Source organism: Aegilops tauschii, chromosome 4 (genome assembly GCF_002575655.3).
Source record: "Aegilops tauschii subsp. strangulata cultivar AL8/78 chromosome 4, Aet v6.0, whole genome shotgun sequence".
NCBI lineage: Eukaryota > Viridiplantae > Streptophyta > Magnoliopsida > Poales > Poaceae > Aegilops > Aegilops tauschii.
This window is the reverse complement of record NC_053038.3, coordinates 477,420,648-477,433,969: the sequence shown is the minus strand read 5'-3', so window position 1 is coordinate 477,433,969 and position 13,322 is coordinate 477,420,648. Positions and strand designations below refer to the sequence as shown.

The 13,322-nt window shown below is 48.1% G+C and overlaps 1 protein-coding gene and 2 long non-coding RNA genes across 4 annotated transcripts; 2 read left to right on the top strand and 1 right to left on the bottom strand.

The window, feature by feature from the left end:
• Nucleotides 1–1,476: 1,476 nt before the first annotated feature.
• On the bottom strand, nucleotides 1,477–2,138 carry LOC109769166 (uncharacterized). Its single transcript, XM_020327914.4, has 2 exons — nucleotides 1,982–2,138; nucleotides 1,477–1,895 (listed from the first exon to the last, which is right to left on the bottom strand). Exons 1-2 carry the CDS (start codon nucleotides 2,100–2,102, stop codon nucleotides 1,630–1,632), a joined length of 387 nt encoding a protein of 128 aa, XP_020183503.1. The 5' UTR covers nucleotides 2,103–2,138; the 3' UTR covers nucleotides 1,477–1,629.
• Nucleotides 2,139–4,883: 2,745 nt separating this feature from the next.
• Nucleotides 4,884–5,347, top strand: LOC120962600 (uncharacterized). 2 transcript variants are annotated; one of them, XR_012182885.1, is made up of 2 exons: nucleotides 4,884–5,043; nucleotides 5,127–5,347. It is a non-coding gene; the product is annotated as an uncharacterized lncRNA (long non-coding RNA). The 2 variants fall into 2 exon arrangements; XR_005753327.2 differs by having other exon boundaries at nucleotides 4,884–5,055.
• Nucleotides 5,348–8,637: 3,290 nt separating this feature from the next.
• LOC109769165 (uncharacterized) lies at nucleotides 8,638–10,437 on the top strand. Its single transcript, XR_002234255.4, has 3 exons — nucleotides 8,638–8,730; nucleotides 9,372–9,478; nucleotides 9,658–10,437. It is a non-coding gene; the product is annotated as an uncharacterized lncRNA (long non-coding RNA).
• Nucleotides 10,438–13,322: the final 2,885 nt, after the last annotated feature.

Sequence of the window (13,322 nt, the reverse complement as noted above, 5' to 3'; positions counted from 1 at the left end):
TTTTATCATTTTGCCCCCCCCCCCCCCCCCCCCCCCCCGCCATTCCCGTCTAGCTCCGCCACTGCCAGGCGAAGCGGCGGTCAGGAGCGAGCGTGGCATTGGTCCGGATGCCCATAAAGCCCCCTGGTTTGTCTCCGAAGGACCGATACATGTTTGTGTTGGATAACACAACTTGTTCGGACCACGCGATCTGAATGTATATAGACGGTTTGAGGGTCGACGTTGGAGATACTCTTATAAGATGGAGATATAGTTTATTTGCAAAGCAATCCTTCATGTATGTGTAATTCAAGGACAGTTTTTATTCACGGGGAAGAAAAACAAGCACGCACTGATTTTGTGAAGAAATCAGTCGGGCCACAAGCCGTCCGATCCGTCGCACCGCTTGATGGGTCAACGCTTATCTGCATCGATCTCCTCTGATCACGTCAATCCGCACCCCCGGTTCGTTCTCCTATGGGAGCAGCAACCCAACACGGCTTCTCGCTGTCGCCCAACTGTCGCCGTTCTGCAACACAACATCGCCGGAAGCCATTGCAGCGACGCCGCTTGCCACAACGCCGACACCCACAGCGGCGCCAAGCTTCATTGCAGCGCGCCGTCCTCAACTTGTCGCATCGCCAGCAGCAGCACCCGCTTCATGGCAACATCGCCGGCAGCAGCACGCGCTTCATGGCAACATCGCCGGCAACAAAGGGCCGCTTCATGGCAGCGCCGTCGTCCTTGACTTGTCGCGCCTGGACGGTAGCATCCGCTTCATTGCAGCGTCGCCGGCAGCAGCGCCTGGTTCATGGCAGCGTTGCCATCCTCGCCTTGTTGCGTCGCCGGCAACGGAGCCCAGCTTCATTGCAACGTCGCCAGCAGCAGGGCACGCTTCATGGCAGCGTCGCCGTCGTCGCCTTGTCGCGCCGCCGGCAACGGCGACCCGCTTCATTGCAGCATCGCCGGCAGCAGGGCACGCTTAATGGCAGCGTTGCCGTCCTCGCCTTGTCGCGCCGCCGGCAACAGCGCCCCCGCTTCATTGCAACGTCGCCCGCGGCAGCATACGCTTGATGGCAGCGTTGCCGACGGCAGCAACAAGGAGACGGAGATGCTCCCGTTCCACCGGAGACGCTGCATTGGCGAGCTCTGAAAAAACACTGGGCGCTCCTTCGCAGCACCACCGACACTGCACCGCCGGGCTCACAAACACGGGCGGCAGCGAGGCTAGCGCAGGGAGCTGCAGGTCGATGCGGTCGTGCTACAGATTGCCGACCGCTGGAGTGTTGCATCGCTGCCTGGTGCCGCAAGCCGTCCCACCGGCTGCTCCGGCGAGGGCCAAATAGCGAAGTGGAAGATGGTGGTTGCGTGATCTCGCTGGCAGAAGAAAGGAACGAGCGGTTCGGCTTTATGCTAGGGATAAGGCAGCGGCGTGGTGGGCCACGAGGACGCGTGGCACGCGGGCGAGACGGCTTATTTCCTGTAGAAATCATCCGGTAGATTTTAAACGTTTTCCATTTTATTAAACCCTGTAATCCATCGTGTATTGCACCAAGTCGTTGACACCTCAACCTCGTCCAGGCAGCGGCACGTCGGAGGGAACGTCCTGGTGCCGACGGTCCGGTCGCAGCACGTGCACGGCCACTCCTCCTAGGCGCACATGGGCCCTGGGTCGCCACGGTACCAGTCGTTGCAGACGTGGTTGATTCCGGACGGCTCGCACAGTTCGCACGCGGCGGCGCACTCCTTCACCTTGTCCAGGCAGCGGCACACCGGCGGGAGCGACTCCTTGCACACGGTGTTGTTGCAGCACGCCCACGGCTTCTCTGCTTCGAGGGCGCCGCCAGCGCTCTCCGTCGGCGCCACTACTTTGTCAGGAGGCGTCTGCTCCTCGCCTCCCTTGTTCGTTGCAAGACCTGAACCAACGACGTACGTGCTCAGTACGTACGCTAAATGAACTACTAGCAGTAATTTAAAATTTTGTTGGATCTTGATGCATCACCATCGCCGCCGTCGCTGGGGAGGCGGATGGTGTCCGCGTCAACGCCGTCGGCGGCGACGAGATGGGCCGCCGCCGGGAGCGAGAGCATCAACACGAGGATAGCTGCAGCGCGTCCCGTCATGGCTGGTTGGTGGTGCTGTGGCGTTCCCGTCGCATTTCTCCCTGTATATGTAGCACCGTCGGACCATCGGCGAAGCTACGACAGATAAGATCGGATGCGTGGCAACTGCCATTATCTTGTGTGCAATAGTCCTACGACAAATAGTCATACGGATAAGCTTGTGAACCGGTTATCTTGTGTGTATGAGTCACCAACTGTCATGTTGATTTGGATTATGTAATAAAGTTTGTAAATTGCTGAATTCGGTTAAGCTCGAAAATTCTCAATGTATTTGCTACATTGGGAAGTTGATCTTTACCTACTAGTATAAAGATGTCAACCATTGGTGCTAGTCCGTTCGTCTTCACACTCGACTGGGATTTATCATTCCCGTACATATTTCATGGATATGCTGCTCTTAGGCAGCAGTGCTCAAGCATCTTGATTCGAATCCAATGAAAATACACCGTCTCGGGTTCAGAACTGGTTCGGTTTACATCGCAGGGGAGCCACGTCGCCTTTTTTTCGAAACGAAGGCAAAAATTGCCTCATCTATTAATTAAGCAGAAGAGAATTGTCCAGTTAATTACGGAAAACGGGCAAAAACCGGAACAACAAGGGCCAAGCCCACTCCCATAGACTGAAACACACAGCGCAAAACCCACCCTTATTGACGACACGTCGACCTGCGGCCAGACAACACAGCTCCGACTCTGATGGAGAACTCAGAAGAACAATACCAGGCACGACTGGCGCCACGGAAGATCGCCGAACGGACCACCAACAGCCAGTCATCGTACACCACAGGGCCCCGCCGCCACAGCTTTGACTCCACAGCAACAAGCAAACCAAGGCAAAACCGTGGGCACGCCGGAGAAGAGCCGACTACCGCAACCATTGACGTGTCGCCGACATCGCTCCCACCATCATCGTTGCCTCAGTAGTCTGGTCGCCACAGTGATTCTCTCGGGGCCGCCTCCCCGACATCCACCGCTCCCTCGCGCCCAGCGCAATCAACCGGCACCACCTTTCGGGGCGGCCACCGCTCCCCTCGAGCAGCAACGCCGCACAACCCAGCTGCCTGCAGCCCACGCTGCTCAGGGCAACCGCTCGCAGACCACGAACGTCACACCACATCCGGGGCCGCCGCCCCGACGTAAAGTTAGATCGCCCCCTCTGGGGCGCATCGACCGAGCCGACACCCCTACCGCCCAAGCGGGACAAGGATGCCACCCAACCAATGTCGAGATAGAGCCCCACCTCATAGAGTTGTCACTCACATTGTTCCCGAGATCGCCATCTCGACGCACAATCAGAAACCACTCGAAGCCGCCGCCCCGACGTCCACTATCCCCGACGATGAAGAGATCCATGCAAACTGCAAATGCTGACTCTCCAAGGCGATGCCTCAAAGAAGGAAACGACGTAGCAGCCATCATCGCCCGCCTCGACCATCCGAAGCTAGGGATTTCTCCCGGAGAGTCGTGTAATGGAGCTCTATGGCAACACCTTCAAGAAAGGGAACGACACCACGGCCATGGCGCCGCTGTTGCCGGCACCGACCCAAGGTCAGTGCTGGACTTTCGCCCGGAGCTCCTCCACACCTCCGAATCCGAGCAGATCCGAAGCACTGCGCAACACACAATCCCCATGGTTGACGCCCACCGGCTCCACCTTCCCGCTGCGCCAAGCTACCTCCATCGTCGACCACCAAGCTCAGGCGCGTCACCACCCCTCGCAGCACTTCCATCCAGAACGAGCCCATTCCGCATCCACGCCAGGCCACCGCCACATCGGCCAACCCCCTGGCCACACCCCTCCTTCACACCAGAACCAGAAGCGCCAGACCACCGCCGCCCGCCATCGCAGCAGCACCACGCAGAGCCGACGAGCAGAGTCGCGCGAGAGGTCCCCGCAGGTGCCAGATCCAGCCGCGCCCAGCCAAGCCCAGTGACCATGCACGCGCCACCAGCACCCAACCTCCGGAGCACAGGGACGCCGACGAGCACCGCTGCAAATCCGGAGGGGACGCCGCCCGCAGCCGAAGACCGCACCTCGCGGGATCCCGCCCCGAGCGCCGCCTGGATGCAAGACGCGACACCTCCAGCTCCGGCCGCCGCGCTGCCCGTGCAGCCACAGCAGCCGCCGGACCGCAAGAAGGTCCCGGGGCCGCCGCCCCGGCGCCCGCACACCGCTGGCAGAGCTCGCCGTCCAGGACCAACGCGCTGAACCAGCCGGTGCCCTCGCAGCGCGAGAGAAGGTGGCCCGCCGCCGCCGGCCGCCGCGCGGGCTTTGCCCGGTGGCGTCTCCCAGCGGCGGCGAGGGGAGGGGAGGAAGGTGGGTGGGGGGGGGGGGGGGGGGGGGGGGCGGCGGCGGCGGCGCTAGGGTTCGCCGGAGCCGCCCCCTGGGAGCGACGCGGACTGGCTGGACAAAGTGCCCCTGTGTTCATATTTCAAGCACAGGTGTCTCCGTCGCCCTCTAATAACATGCAATTCTCCACCGAATAATCACGAGTGGACATACCACCACGCGCGGTCGGTATCCACACCGCATGCTGCCACGCGATTCGTGCAACTTTAATACCCTCCGGCCGTATAATGACTTCCCCTTCTTGTATAGCAATCGGTATAGCCGCGTATATGTAACTGACACATGCAGCGCATGGCCCGCGAGGCAGCGCTGGATCAGAACGCATTGAGTGTTTGTCAGTCTCAACGGCTACTTGCAGCACGCTCCTTCGGTTCTTTAAAACGTTCTGCCTGCTTGTTTCGGCTGCCCAACTCGTCTTCTCTTGCCCTCATTGGCTCACCGTAGTTGAGAAGCATGTGTTCTATCTTCATCCATGTCTGCGCTCTACAACGCCTGCCTCTCATGTCTTCGCCAACCAGGTGGCTCCTCTCCACGAGCTACGTCATCTGGTTTGTTTCTGCCACAGATCAAAGCCTGGGTGGCATTTTTACAAGTGCGAACTTTGGTAGTTCATCATCCACCTTTTCTCCTTCCATCTAATACCGTTCTCTGGCCGACTAAAGATTTGTTTTGCAGCATGGAGAATGCAGGTTCTGGCTGTGGGAATGAACAGGAAGTAGAACCTTCTCGTGGCTTACGAACTTTTTCATCATGTGCATCGTGGCCATCGCCCTGTTCTTTGTCCACAGCAACTAAAGCTCAACCCCACTGCAAAAAGATGGTCGCCATCGTCATTTTTTAGCACTGAACCCATTAGATGGTCTGATATCTAGTACTAGTATTTATTTCATGCACCATGTCCCTCCATGTATCTACTAGTGGGCTGTGCGTGTTCATGTACCGCGTATTCATTTTCGTTGGGCAGCTAACCATGCAAGTCTAATCTTAATCATCATGTGAAACGCACCAAATCAGCCGGGAGTAGACCCACATAATTCGTGCCCCATTCAAGCCACCCGATATAAATATCTGATGCGCGGCCTTTAGTCGTTTAATTAACAGCAAGGCAGCGTAAATGCCTCTGACAGCCATCAAGCTACCCAGGAGGGATTAATGGACATACAGATAATGTGAAACCACCGCTCATGCTAAGGACAAGCAGAAGAAACAGATGAAGATGGGCTACATTACTGACACACACAGGGAGGGAGAGGGGGGGGGGGGGGGGGAGAGCGAGCAGGGTGACGGTGCTTATGGACAGCTGCGTCACGATGTGAGCACCCCGCTCCTGAACCCTCCACCAAAAAAGTCGACATGCTAAGGTAGGATGAATTGTTCGGTAATACCCAAGAGGCCTGCTTCAGTAGACCCCCCTCCACAAACCGTATAAGGGCGGTATAGTCATTTCATCAAACCGTATACTCATACGCTTATGTGACACATACGAGACATCATACCCACTTTTTATTAAATACGAGACATCATACCCACTTTTTATTAAATTTTAAAAAATAGTGCAGGCACCTTGTATCAAACTCAAGACCTCTTGGTCTAAGGAAGACCACATTAACCAACTAGAACAACCTAATGTTTGGCTGTTTTTATTTCTTTTTTTATTTTCTTCTACTTCAGTTCGCGGCTGGGCCGGTCCATTGTTGAATCGGTACTGTTATTACTATTTCTTTTTCGTTTTTTCTATTTGTCTTTTTTCATTTTTGTTTCTTTTTTATTCTCTAAAAATTCTCACACTTATTTTTTTTAATTTTAAAAATCGCTTTTCAAAATTTTGTTCATAAAGTACAGATATTCGCATTTCAAGAGAATTTTACAGATATGTCAAAAAATTGTTTGTTTAAATAGAAAATGCTCACATCAATATGATTAAATTTCTGAACATCTATTAAATAGAAAAATTGTTCATTTAAACAAAAATGTTTGTTTATTGTTCGTTTAAATAGGAATATGCTCACATAAAAGAATCGGACACTTTTAAAATTTCTGAGCATCTATTAAATAGAAAAAGGAAAATGAAACTAAATCATTCAACGACCGGTTTACTGTTCTTTTTTGTTTCTTTTCATTCTTGTTGTTTTTCGTTTTTCGTTCTTCATTCTTTTTCTTTCAAAAAATGCCCACATAAATAAAATTGACCCAATTTTTTTTCCACACACTAGTATCACCATGTCAAGCATCCATGATAAGTTTCATTGAATTCTGACCTTTTATACATTTTCTAGGGTTTTCCTAGTGAAAAAAACCCTAAAACACTAGCCGAACGTGATGCAACGAGCGTTCGGTGTCCAAATTTCTTCAAATTTTTTATGGAGGCCTGCCATGAGCATGCTCACATGCTGGCAAAAATTGGTGTTATTTCATGCATGGCAAGAAGCACACCATGTTCAAAGGTGGTGGTTTGAGTAGGCCGGTAGGGCAAGTCTGGTTGAACTTTTATTTCACACCAATAAAATGAAACCAATTTTTTTCGAAACACTAACATCACCATGCAAAGCATCCATGATAAATTTCATTGAGTTCTGACTTTTTATGCATTTACTAAGGTTTTCCCGTGAAAAAAAAATCCTAAAACACTAACCGAACGTGACACAATGTGTGTTAGGTGTCCGAATTCCTTCAAATTTTGCATGAAGGCCAACCATGAGCATGGCCACATACTGACAAGTTTTGGTGTCATTTCGTGCATGGCAAGAAGCATATCATGTTCAAAGGTGATGGTTCGGGTAGGCTGGTTGGATGCACTTTTTCACATCAATAAAATGGATTCGAATTTGTTCCACACACTAGTATCACCATGCCAAGCATCCAAGATGAATTTCAAAGAACACTCATTAAGAAAGAGGATGGAGTTTAATTACAACTTGATTATTGACCTTTAGATAATTTTTAAAATAAATAATTAGGAATTCAAGAAAGTTCACAAAAAATTTAAAAAGTTCACTGGATTTTAAGAAAGCTCATTGATCAGAAAAAGTAAAACAAGACTTCATCAATTTTCGGAAAAGTTCACAAATTAGAAAAAAAGTTTATCGATTTTGAAAAAAAGTTCATTGATTTTTAAAATCAAATTCATCATTTTTATAAAAAGTTCAATATTTTTTTAAAAAAATCACTGATTTGAGAAATAGTTCAGGAATTTGGGAAAAAAACTTCACCATTTTTGGAGAAAAAAGTTCACCCACTTTGAAGAAAAATTCACGAATTTAAATATCTTTACGCATTTAAGAAAGAAAAGGGAAACAAATAAAGAAAAGGAAAAATAAAGAGGAAAAGAAAACCAAACAGGATATAGTGCGCTTTTCCTGTGTTCTATTTTTAGTCAAAACAATATATCTACCACAAGCTGTTCGGTTGCCCAGTTGGTTATTGCGCCTGTGCTAATTACTGCTGGAGTGCGGTTCGGTCCAGCGCGGGAGGATGTGCGTGTTCATTCATGGACTAAAAAAAATGTTTAGCGTATATGTATGGCGAAGAATTTATAAATATGACTATCATGCCCCTTCCTATGAAGAGGTATGGGCTAATCTGAGCCGTCCTTGTGTTTAGAGGGGGTCTACCGAAGCAGAAGTGAACAAACAAATATCCATTTATGTTCATTTCCTAAATATTTATCTCTACTATTATAGGGGAGTACATACATCTTTTCGTTTCATTTCGTCTCGTAACTCCTTTGTCCAACGATGTCGCCAGCCCCAGATCAGGTCTCTGTTTTGCTTATCTTGGTAAGACCAATGCTGCAGATTTGGTCTCGGTTTCGTTTATCTTGGTAAGACCAATGCTACATGGTTCCAGTCCGCGTCTCTGTAGTTATTTTTGGCTGAAGGTGTGCATGAGTTAAGCTAGAACCGTGGAAGTTGTCCCTTTTTTATAAATAATTTCATGTGGAAAATTATTCTTAGGGAAACAAGGTCAAGAATTCACATTACTGGTTGGCTGTGTATATATAGTAAGTTTGCACGTTATACCGGTTAGCAGGACTTCACATAAATTTATTAGAAGGAGTTGCAACAGCCTTGATCAAATATTATTTTTATTATCCCTTCTTGGTTTTAAACTGGGGGTGGGGAGAAGATGACGGGAAATTTTTGGGATGAGAAAATTTGAGAGAGAGGAGATGCTACTGCTCCTGATTGTTGCTGCCGATGTCTATGGGAGAGAGATTGGGAATGCGATTTATCATATGCACATCCATGTACAGCTACTCATGGATTGCTCTGAATTCCTGGTAATTATCGAAGGATAGAGGATTATTTAGTTTAGGTGTTTAGGTGCACACGTCCTATGTGAAACCAAAATTAAGAGCTGAAAATAATATATTGTGTGCACAATAAGAGATGCAAGTATTTGACCAATCTGAATTGGTTAACTCGGTTCTAAAAAAATGAATTGATTAACTCAAGAGCAACAATACCATGTATGACTAATAACAAATACCAAGATAAGCTGGGCACTGAAGCCATATTGAGTTACTGACACAACCCCATGATGAATGAGATGTGAACCAAGTCTTGATACACGTGACACAACTCTGTAGCAAACTTGCTACAATAGTTACTTTGGTTTCTGAAGCTTAGTGTATAGGATTTCTGGGCACCGGAGCCATACTGACACAGCCCATAAAGAATCTTCCACCATGCACTTCATTTGACCAATATGTAGTTTATATTCAAGGGTTCATGTGCTGGAGAGATAAATCATTGTAATCTTGACTATTGTATACTGCTTTGGAACCTTGCCGAGCGCAAATCTGCATACGTGTGTTATTTTCCGATCCTACAATTATTGTTTTAAGAGAATACATGATTGACCACGTTTATCCAGTTGGTACATGTACGTTCGTTAAGTGTTTTTTCGGCTTTCTTTCAGATTATGCATGGAGCCGGACGCAAATACTGAAGGCGTTATAGTTTAAGACTTTAGGTGGTCTAATACTTCATGTATGGGGCCATGGGAGCACAAAAGGAACTAGCTAAGTAAGTTTGTGTTTCTTTTAAATCTCTGCTTTCTCTTACTGCACATATCCCGCCTCAGTTCATAACCTAGCTAAATCATGTAGTCCAGGTTCTTAAAAGTTATAAATTGTTCAATTCCTCTTTTGCTTACATGCTTAATTAACTTTCTATTTATTCTTGTAAGCATGTGATGGGTGCAGATTTTGGGTGGAGATGGATGGTTTTGCAAGCGGAGGATGCCAGGGATTGTGTCTACATCACACCACTGCATGTCCACTACACCATCAGTGTGCCATCTTCTACTTCCATAGATTTTTGGCCTTCCAATGCTGCAACTATGGGTCTCCACTCTCTTTTTTTACAGTATATGGGCGTCCTGTTAGCAGTCATTTGTGACTTCAAATGTTTTTGAATTTTAGAAATTAGAAATGATCATTGCCGACAATGAACGAATAAAAACGGAGATTTTGAATCTTAGCGAGTCGATGGGCAATACCGTACCCACTACATTGCCTTTTTTTTGATAAAGGGCGATTTTATTATCTCAGAATGTAGCATCAAGGGGATACAAAACATTATGAGTAACACCCGGCCTCTGCATAACTGAGATGCACACAGCCAAATTCAAAAGTCTGACAAAAAACATGAAATATAAACCGACATATCGGCAACAGTAAAGTCCTATAGACCGACACTATGCCTATGTCGAAGGTGGTGGTGGATCGATCCGGAGGTTATGCTGCCACCCACTACATTGCCTGGCACACAGTTGGAAGGATATTCCATCCTTGCCTTTCATCCTTTGGTACAGAAGCGTTGGTACTAACTGTGCTGAAAGGTAGGCCAATATTGATGAGTTGAAGGAGAGAAATAACTACCACACCACCCAGCAACTCGCACCTTCCAGTTATGTTATTTGTTTATGCAGGGTTGTACTGGTTAGTAGTTAGTATATGAAAAAGCATGTTTATGCTCCTTTTTTTTCTCATTTCCAGGAAATAGTTCATGTTGTATGTGTTGCTGAATTTTTGTTTTGGTGATATAGAGGTACTATCTCAACCGTTTCACTGTACCTGCTTCTCTGAGTCTCTGTCATCTTCTTCGCCTTCAGTTCAGAAATCCTCTCGGTTTCCTTCTCTGCTCCCCTTCCTTGTGCTCTCTGACCCGAATATTGGTTGATGTGGATCTTGTGATGCAAGCGTCGATCTATCGCTCTTGTGACGTCAGCCATCAAGCTATGGCTCTTGTGACACCGGCCATGGAGCTGGGGCAAGATTGTTTGGTTGTGATGTTCATAGTGATGTGGTATTGTCATGTTCTAAGGAGAGATTCAGAGAAAATTATAGAAGTTAGTATTAGATGATAATAATGTCATGTCGGAATACATGTTAGCTACACAGGTGTACCCTGCAAGAAATTACTTTACAATGGAAATGAACTGCGACATCCCTAAAAATAGACTTCAGTCTTGGGAGTTAAGAATTGTTGTGGTGTTTCTCTGAAGCGGTATGTCATGTCTGAATGCTTTCTTAATTTAGGTGTACATGTAGATAAGAGAAAAAACTGAAACACACTAATTCTAAGATCAGGTTTGGGCATACAAATGGCTCTCAATTATATAGAAAAGCAGAAATATGTACTGTCGTAGCATATGTTCTGGTTGAGGGTGAACATGTTATGTATAGGAGGATCCATTGACAACAATAGAAAGGTTCTGATTTTGGATTTTGTCAAGTTCTGTTTGAGATTTAATTATACTTCCTCTGCACTATTTTTTGTTGTTAATTTCGAAATTTTTGTCATGAATTTTGGACATCCATAAGTGTTTTGGAATTGTTAAGGGTTGTCAGCAAATATTTTATTATACTAACACTTATAGGATTATTATATACTAACACTTGATTAGAATTATCCAAAATTCACGCCACATCAAGTAGATGTTAGTTTATAAGATATTAGTTGTATCATTGCTCTCCATGCATACTAAGTTGCCACTTCGCATCCTGCCAAAACCTAATCCTCTTATTCTCTAGCTAAAGTTGGGCTCCTTAAGAATTTATGATACTTCTACTTCGACACAAAAATAGTGGTAATGACTATCTTTTCTATAAACATGAAATTTGGTGTGCATTATGTTTATATACAGAATGACAAAGAAAGCTAAAGGGTTGTGGTAATGCACGGGCATTCAAATTTGAAAGCATAATAAATGTGTTGGTTAACACTTCATCATACATTTAAAGATCAAACAATATGAGTGGAATCAATCGTTTGTTCTATATTGTTTTTCTATATATCTCCCAAACAAACAAAGTGAGTTTGTTCTTGATTTTTTTTACAGATCTACATATTAACATACCACTTTATATACAACGTAGGCTCTGGCGAGAAATACCTCGCTGCGATGGGAATGGGAGGGTCCTGCAGGAAAAGGGAAGGGTGCATCGTGGGGTGGGTTTTTTGTGTAGAGACCATGTGTTAGAGATAACATGGCCGATAGTCTGGACAAACACATTTCTTCCTCATATATGGTGTGATTTGTCGGAACCTGGACTGTTCAGATGGTTGAATTTTAGGGAGCCTGCTAGCCACCCGTTTAATGTATGAACATACACAAACGTATGAGCGATAAATGAGATTCGACCTTGAAGACGACCTTAATCACTGGTTTGATTCATTTGTATGCACTATAGCCCGTAGCAACGCACGAGCATTCTACTAGTTTGTAATAGGTCAGTTGCATGTCTTTTTTCGCGAGATAGTTGCATGTCCTTTTTTTTGCGAGATAGTTGCATGTCCTTCTAACTGAGTAAAAGTATATTCCTGATTTTTTTTGACATTTTGTCCCCCGTGTTTCCAAACCAGGCACAATTCGTCCAAAACTACCGAAGCGGTATGGAGCTGATGTCACCCCTTTTAGAATCCGACCTGCCAAATGGCGATCAAAGTCAGACCCATCAGTTCTGACTTTGTCAAACTAGACCATGGGACCCACAATAGGATTAATTTTTTTAAATGGGAAGTGTTTTAACTAAGCGCTTGTGCCACTAGTGAGTGACTTATTAGTACTAAGCTAATCCACTAAAGGGTCGGGCTAATCTCCCCTCGCCTATCGCGTCGCCCCCCTTGTGGGCGACACGAGGGAAGCCAACCTCCGCCGCCAGCGACCCGCTCCGTGCCCGTCCTCCCCTCCGCCGCCGCAGTGGTCGGCGCCGGGCTAAGCCCGTGCGTGCGACGCGGTGACGGAGGGCCTCTCCCTTCTCCCCGGGATCAATGGGTGGCGCGGGCGCCCAGATCCGCGGAGGTGCGGCCCCCACTTGCCCACGGCGGCGCAGCGTCCCAACGACGGCGCCTGTGGTGGTGCCGGTGGGAATCGGCCGAATGCACAGGGGGCGACGGTGGCCGGGGCGGCGACCCCATGGCTGGGTGGCGGCGTGCCCCTTGGTCCGACCGGATCCGCCGGATCTGGTGACTACCGGACGGCACCGGGGGGGGGGGGGGGGGCGGCGGCTGCCCGGCGTGGCCGTCGATCTGGACCCGGTGGTGTCGGCGGCTCTTCGCTGGCCTGCCGAAGCTCCAGGGGTTTCATCGTCTCCGACTCGTTCTGCTCCGGTTCGTGCTAGCTCCTGTCCTGGGAGACTGGTCGTCATCCCCGGTGCTGACTGCATGGATCTGGCGGCGGCGCTGGATCCTTTTGGTCTAGTCTCCGACGGAGAAGGCGGCGATCCGTACACAAGAAGCTGGATGGAGTTCTTCGAACAAATCTGCGTGAAAACCTGCTCTTGGCTAGATGCCAAAGCCGGCGATGGCGGCGCTCTACTGTGTCGTTCCCTTCTTGAAGGCATTGCCGTGGAGAAGTTCTAGA

What these genes read in the sequence shown, in the direction of transcription:
- LOC109769166 (XM_020327914.4), bottom strand. Translation starts at nt 2,102, where the DNA reads ATGACGGGACGCGCTGCAGCTATCCTCGTGTTGATGCTCTCGCTCCCG. An exon ending in CCCCAGCGACGGCGGCGATG is followed by an intron (nt 1,896 to 1,981) that starts GTGATGCATCAA and finishes TCGTTGGTTCAG; the next exon opens with GTCTTGCAACGAACAAGGGA.